Source organism: Hibiscus syriacus, unplaced genomic scaffold (assembly GCF_006381635.1).
Source record: "Hibiscus syriacus cultivar Baekdansim isolate YM2019G1 unplaced genomic scaffold, ASM638163v2 tig00111330_pilon, whole genome shotgun sequence".
NCBI lineage: Eukaryota > Viridiplantae > Streptophyta > Magnoliopsida > Malvales > Malvaceae > Hibiscus > Hibiscus syriacus.
The window spans coordinates 6,546,810-6,554,783 of NW_024063059.1; the positions used below are offsets into that span (position 1 = coordinate 6,546,810).

General features: G+C 35.5%; 1 protein-coding gene across 1 annotated transcript; it reads right to left on the minus strand.

Moving 5' to 3' along the window:
- Positions 1–3,789: 3,789 nt before the first annotated feature.
- Positions 3,790–7,463, minus strand: LOC120158754. Its single transcript, XM_039169526.1, has 6 exons — positions 7,214–7,463; positions 6,230–6,708; positions 5,364–5,599; positions 5,149–5,217; positions 4,551–4,672; positions 3,790–3,968 (listed from the first exon to the last, which is right to left on the minus strand). Exons 1-6 carry the CDS (start codon positions 7,461–7,463, stop codon positions 3,790–3,792), a joined length of 1,335 nt encoding a protein of 444 aa, XP_039025457.1.
- Between the last annotated feature and the right edge of the window lie 511 nt (positions 7,464–7,974).

The following is a 7,974-nucleotide window of genomic DNA, read 5'->3' on the forward strand; positions in this document are numbered from 1 at the left end:
AAAATGACTCAACCATCTCCCTAATTTTTATTTTTTTCCTATAAATTCTTTAGTATTTGGGTGAGTTTTTCTTTCTCAGCTAATTCAATTATGTAACCCCTAGAACCAACGTGGATGTTATGACCAAATCTAGGCGGTTACATATCGTATTCAGAAATTCTTTTCATATTTAAAACAACGTTAAAATCCATATAATAATATAATATGAAATTATCCATAAGAAAGATTCATACGATAAACATATATATATATATACATATATACAAATATCAGAAAAAAGTATAAAACATATACATAATAAAATATCGGTAATACATATATACCAAGACAGTAGAAAAAACACGTGTCACTAAAGTATAACTAAAGGTATATAGAGATATACAATGGTTTAAAAATATGAGTAGTCGGTCCTCCTGATGCCAAGTCTGTTAGTCTATGGTTTTCTACTATCTGAAAAGGTTAAAATTTATAGAATGAGCTAAATAGCCCAGTGTGCTCCTTATTGTGTATAAAAAATACAGATAAAATACTTCAATAAAAAAATAGTTCATCAAGCATGCTTTAAAAATATGAACACTACCCCATCCAAACACTAGAATATGTAGGTTCCTCAAAACCATACACCCACCTGTACACCCGGTAAGGGCCTTATACATATATCATAAGGACTTGCGGTAAGGACTTACCCTGTGCACAAAGCATAGGAGCCAGCGGTAAGGTCTTATAAGTCATAGACTACGCCTAATATGCTTCCTCCAATAATACTCCCAATGATAGTAATAAACATGTATGTATTCAAGTGAAAATGATAGTTTAATCCATTAAAACATGAAAAATATTCCATACTCAGAAATCAGATATAGGAATATAGTAACCAGAGATCATATAAAAATATACAATAAATCAGATATCAGATAAACAATATTCAGAAAATTAGGTATCGTGTCGTAAAAATATTCAGTATCATCATAAATCTAAACTAGTTTAGATAAATAGTTTAAAACAATAATGTAACACCATCAGAAAACACACATAGTACGATAAGGAAGCCTACTACCGAGTCTACCGATCACGATCAGCAATAGCGCTAGATCGTACGAATCGGAAAATCTATATCAGAATCCAAATACGAATAATAATAACCTCTATTTAAACAATTTACAGAAACCTACGAGTAACTCTCGAAGAACGCATATCGAACAGATACCTTCATAAAAAATATATACTCGAATCAATTCCATAATCAAACCTCAAATAAATAACGAAAAATGCTACAAGAACTAAGCATTTTCGGATTAACGAGCTCGATTCAGGGCTTTCGAGCCAAAATTTGGCAAAACAAATCACAAAATCAGACTCACGACATCTAAAAAATCAAGATAGAGGTTTTTAGAAAAAGTCAATGGCGGTCAATGGTAAACTTCTAACACCCCTGACCCGTACCCGACCCAGATACGAATCCGAAGTGTCACATTTGACTTTTCAAACATACGAAATTCACAAATGAGCATAATTTTAAAACTTATTATTCCAATCAGGATAAAGAAAATAATAACATTCCAAATATAAAATCATTTCACATTAAATCTTAATAATTTAGATATATAACCCAAAAGAAAGAGTTTACAAAATACAAAATTATACCAGTTTACAAAATCGACCAAAGCATTTCAAATTAAACGTATTATACATGCCAACAGTTTACAAAATAAACAAAACCTACATTTAATTTGTACTGATATGATCTTTTGATGATATGATATCCTTCACAAATCAATCTTCTACTTTCTTACCTAAGCGTGAGGAAAACACACGCTAAGTCGATGACTTAGTGAGGCAATACTAGTAGTGCTAACTTATGAATAGAAACTTATTTGTTTTATTTAATCATTTTTCAAAAAGCTTATTAATTTTTATATCAAAGGTATACTTATGAATAATTATACTTTGTATTTATTTGTTCCAATTGCCCAAGGTATACTACTAAGAAATTTAGGTATTTGATTCTACGAGGTTGTGTACTAATACTGTCACCACAACTCGTAATTGCACTGAAGTTCCACATAATTGTCCAGAAGGACCACATAGTTTGCACTGAAGTGCCACATAGGGTTGCACCGAAGTGCCACATATTTGTCCCGGAGGACCACATAATTATCCCGAAGAACCACATAGAGCCTCGACTTTTGGCATGCCAACTATACCTCTAATCCTCATACATATCATTGGGCTTTTAATCACATAATTAGGTTCAATCCTTATTCAAAGTGTTTCTTATTCACATAGCTTCTGTCATAGAGTATGTTTACATTCACTGGTTCGAAGCTCATATGTTCATAATACATAGTTTGTAACAATTGGAAATTGAATAAAACATTTAAATAAAACATTAAATAAATATATAGTTTTCGATCTAAAACACTGAAGTTGGCTTATCGCAAGCCTTCCTCAATTCTATTACGAAAAGAGAAGTTGCACTCACCTTTGCCTCACTAAGGTATAATCCCGATCTCTTTGAATTGATACTCGAAAATACCAAGCTGACTGCAAGTCAATTACGTTCGATCACTACACTAACAATTTAAAATCAATGTCTATCTTATTTTAATTATATCAAATCATAATTACTGGATATACAAGAAACCATATACTTCATTTTATACTTGGGGGTATCGATACCTACACATGTACCGATACCTAAATTGCATTCGAAATGACAAGGGTATTGATACACTCCTCAATGTACCGATACACAAATAACATTTGATGTTTTGAGAGTACCGATACACTCCTCAGTGTACCGATACACAAATGGTATTCGATGTTTTGAGGGTATCGATACACTCCTCAATGTACGGATACACACTCATACAATTATGCATGTTCAACTAATGGGGTATCGATACCTCTCCTAAGGGTACCGATACACTAGGCCTAGAATGGCCATTTTCAACTCGAAAATCACCTAAAATCCACCCAAAAACTCTCTTAAACACATACTTTGAGTTTATAAACTCACCTTTATACCTTCAAACCAACTTGTACACATTTATAACTCTCAAACGTCCCAAATTCTCATTTAAACACTTGAATCTTCAAATCATACTCAAATTCAAACATGTTATTACCCAATTCTATCACTCTTAATCTTTTAATTAAGCTATTGACAAGTCAAAAAATCTTATTCAAACTTCAAAAACTACTCCATAACAAAATTTCATCTAAAAACCCATTTTGCAAATCCTTCTCTAAAATACTGATCTTGTTGTTTTAATGCAATATAAGCTTTCTTTAAGCTTATATACCATCCAAACTTCCATTACCAACCCAAAAATCAAAGTAACCCCACAAAATTCATATTCTTACCTTTAGGATGAAGCCCACGTTGAAGAAGAAGAGAACAAGATGATATACCAACCCTTCTTCCTTTTAATTCATATTTATCCAAACCACTACCAATTAAAATATCCTTCCCTATAATTTACCATTTTACCCTTGTTATAATTCCATATTTGCTTTAATACCCAACACAAATTCATCCATAAATCACTAAACTTATCACTTTATTCTAATTCATCCACTGAATTTAGAAGTTCTTACCATTTGGTCACTGACACGATACTTGGGATGTTACAAATATCCCCCTTAAGAAAATTTGTCCTCGAATTTTCATTGCACAAAAAGGTGGGGATATTGCTTCCTCATATCCTCTTTACGTTCCCACGTAGCTTCTTCTACTTTATGGTTTCTCCAAAGAACCTTCACTAGTGGGATCGTTTTATTCCGTAACTACTTGCTCTCGAAAGCTAGAATCTGCACCGGTTCTTCCTCATATGTCAAATCATATTGACCTTCTATTTTATCTGGAGTTATGATGTGCGTAGGATCAGATCGATACCGCTGAAGCATAGACACATGGAAGACATTGTGAATCTTTTCCATCTCTGGTGGTAACGCTAACTGATAGGCTACATGTCCAACCCTTTTCATAATTTCATAAGGTCCAATAAACCTAGGACTCAACTTTCCTTTACACCCAAGTCGAAGCACTTTCTTCCAATGTGAAACTTTCAAAAACACCTTATCGCCTACTTGAAATTTAATCTCTTTTCTTTTCAAATCAGCGTATGACTTTTGTCTATCCGAGGCAACTTTCAAATTGTGCTGAATCACATGAACTTTTTCTTCCACTTCTTTAATCAAGTTTGGACCATGCACTTCCCGATCTTTTAACTCGTACCAATTGAGCGGTGTTCTGCACTTTCTTCCATATAACGCTTCATAAGGTGCCATTTTTATGCTGGATTGGTAGCTATTATTATATGCAAACTCCATAAATGGAAAATATTTTTCCCACGATCCAGCAAAATCAATCACACATACTCTCAACATATCTTCCAAAATCTGAATTGTTCTCTCAGATTGCCCATCAGTCTGAGGGTGAAACATCGTGCTGAAATTCAATCGAGTACCCAAAACTCCTTGCAAAGACTTCCAGAATCTTGAAGTAAATCTAGGATCTCTATCAAAATCTATCGAGATTGGAATACCATGAAGTCGCACTATCTCTTTGATATACAACTCCGCATGTTTCTCCATAGAGATGTCCGTTTGTACAGGAATGAAATAGGCAGTCTTTGTAAGACGATCAACAATTATCCAAATTGAATCCCTGGCGACAAAGGCAAACCTTCAATGAAGTCCATCGTAATGTTTTCCCATTTTCACTGTGTAATTGAGATAGGTTGCAACAAACCAGAAGACACCTGATGCTCAGCTTTCACTTATTGACAATTTAAACACTTTGCTACAAATTTTGTAATATCTTTCTTCATGCATGGCCACCAAAAACGCTCTTTCAAATCTTGATACATCTTGTTCCCTCCTGGGTGCATCGTTAAGGGACTACAATGTGCTTCATACAAAATGTCTCGTTTCAGCTCACAGTCATTAGGGACATACACACGATTATTGAAATATAAGCATCCGTTTGACTTAACTTCGAAGTTCTCAAGTCCACCTTTCTCTACTCGATCAAACCAAGCTAAACACTTATCATCTTTATTTTGTAACTATTGGATCCGATCCAAAAAAATAGGTTTTAATCTTAATGTAGCCATCAATACACTATTTTCTTTTACCATCAACCGAGCATTCAATCTACGCAAAGCAGTAAAAGTCTTCCGACTGAGAGCATCTGCTACAACGTTACTTTTCCTGGATAGTAATCAATGATCGCGTCATAATCTTTCAGTAACTCCATCCACCTTCTTTTCCTTAAATTTAACTCCTTTTGAGTCAATAAATACTTTAAGCTCTTGTGATCGGTGAAGATGTAGCAACGTTCACCATACAAATAGTGCCGCCAAATTTTCAATGCAAAGACCACAGTTGCTAGCTCCAGATCATGTATCAGATAGTTCTTTTCATGAGGCTTCAGCTGTCTCGAGGCATAAGCAACTACCTTCACATCTTGCATTAGGACATATCCCAAACCATTATGGGAAGCATCGATGAAAATTGTAAAATCCTTGTTTGATTTTGGTTGCACCAACACCGGAGCTTCGGTCAGAACTTTCTTCAATGCTTCAAAACTTTTCTGGCAATCAGGAGTCCATTTAAAATGTATATCCTACCTTAATAATTTGGTTAAATGTACAGATATCATCGAATTTTTTTTGACAAACCTTCGATAATAACCTGCGAGACCCAAGAAACTTCAAACTTCTAACACATTTTTTGGAATCTCCCATTCTAATACAGCTTTAACTTTTTGTGGGTCTACCCGAATACCCTTTGCCGAAACCATGTGTCCAAGGAATGCCACTTCAGATAACCAAAATTCACACTTTGAGAACTTAGCATAAAGCTTCTTATCTCTCAAAGTTTGAAGAACTACATGAAGATGAACATCATGCTCCTCATTCGACTTAGAATGCACTAAGATGTCATCAATAAAGACGACTACAAACTAATCAAGATACAGTTGAAAAACTCTATTCATCAAGTCCATAAACGCTGCAGGTGCATTTGTTAACCCGAATGCCATTACAACAAATTCATAATGACCATACCGAGTCCTAAACGTCATTTTAGGAACATCTTTTTCTTGAATTTTTAATTGATGATACCCAAAGTGTAAATCGATCTTTGAAAATAAAGCAGCTCCCTTGAGTTGATCAAATAAATCATATATCCTTGGAAGAGGATATTTGTTCTTTATGGTCACCTTATTAAGCTGACGATAATCTATACAGAGGTGCATCAAACCATCTTTCTTCTTTACGAATAACACCAGAGCACCCCATGGAGACACACTAGGTCTAATAAACCTTTTATCCAAAAGCTCTTGCAACTGAGTTTTTAACTCTTTCAACTCTCTTAGAGCATTCCTATAAGGAGCTATCGAAATGGGTGATGATCCTGACATCACTTCAATTTTAAACTCAACCTCCCTATCTAGAGGTAACCCCGGTAAATCATACGGAAACACATCTGGAAATTCTCTGACTGTCGAAATATCTTCAAGATTACTTCCTGTAGCTCTTGTATCGATTACATTAGCAATGTACTCTTGACATCTATACTGCGTCAACTTATGAGTTGACATCATCGATATCACATTAGCTAAAGGATGGATTCTTTCACTGACCACACTAACTTCCAATCCCTCCAGACTTGTTAACTGCACTCGCTTCAGTCGACAATCTAAGTTGGTATAATAATGATAAAGCCAATCATTCCCAGAATAACCTCAAATTCATCAAAGGGTAATTCTATTAGATTAGCAGGGAATTCAATTCCCTGAATCCTTATGGGACACTTTTACAAACTTGTCTCACCCGAGCACTATTTCCTAATGGATTCATCACAATCATCTCACTACGAATAGGCTCTAACGAAAGACTTAACTCTTTAACTAATTTACTACTGACATAAGAATGATTCTATCCCGAGTCAATCAAAACCAAAACAGATTTATCGGCTATCTGAAAAGTACCTGCAATGATTTCAGGATCATCACAATCTTCACTGGTCTTTAAATTGTAAAACCGAGCGGTAGAACGCACTTCAGGTTGAGGAGTAAACTCAAATTGATTTCTTCATCTTCCTCGACCTCTTTCTCTTACTGGTGCAACCATATATCTCTCTGTATGAGCAGGCTCTCCAATCATCATTGGGCAGTCTCAAATAAAATGCCCATCCTCCATACATTTAAAACATGCTCCGGAGACCCGTCTGCACACTCCACTATGGTTCTTCCCACAATGCAGACATTGCTTCGGCTTATCTACTCCAAATTCTACTGAATAAGATTGTCTTGTTATTTCTGGATTTGATCCTATATCCGAGGATATTGCGGATTCTGCTATGTTCTGAGGTCGAGAACTTGAACCTCTGCTCTTCTTTGATTGCGAAGAACAAGACGATCCATTGCGTCCGCTGCTCCGTAAACCTTTCATTTTGAGCTCGCTCTACGGCTTTAGCTCAATTCACAACCTCTTGGAAGGAAGAGAGGTTAAGAGCCAACAACAGCTCTTTGAATCTGGGTCGCAAACCCTCCACAAACCAATCACAAGAGTCTTTATCTGTCAGAACTAACTCAGCAGCAAATCGACTCAGTTTGTTGAACTCACACTCAAACTCATATAACGTGCGATTCCCTTGCTTTAAATACATGAATTCATGCTTCATCTATCGGATGAACTGATCCCCTATATATTTGTTCTTAAACTCTTCCAGGAAAAAGGGCCAGGTCACCTGATCCCTTGAAGCTCGCGTCATCACATTCGACCACCAAATTTTGGCTTGACCCCTTAATAATGAAACAACACCATCCAATTTCTCCAATTCAGAGCAATGAAGATTCTCTAACATAACCTTCAAGTCGTGAAGCCACATATCAGTAGTAACTGGACCTTATTTTTCTTCTCCCCTAAATTCTGGTGCTCCTAAACTCCTCAGCTTTTTAGG

Coding starts and splice junctions, on each gene's coding strand:
- LOC120158754 (XM_039169526.1), bottom strand. CDS start 7,463: ATGAAAGGTTTACGGAGCAGCGGACGCAATGGATCGTCTTGTTCTTCG. Junction 5,600..6,229: donor ATTATCGTCAGCTTAATAAG/GTGACCATAAAG, acceptor CCTGATTGCCAG/AAAAGTTTTGAAGCATTGAA. Junction 5,218..5,363: donor TTTGCATTGAAAATTTGGCG/GCACTATTTGTA, acceptor ATTACTATCCAG/GAAAAGTAACGTTGTAGCAG.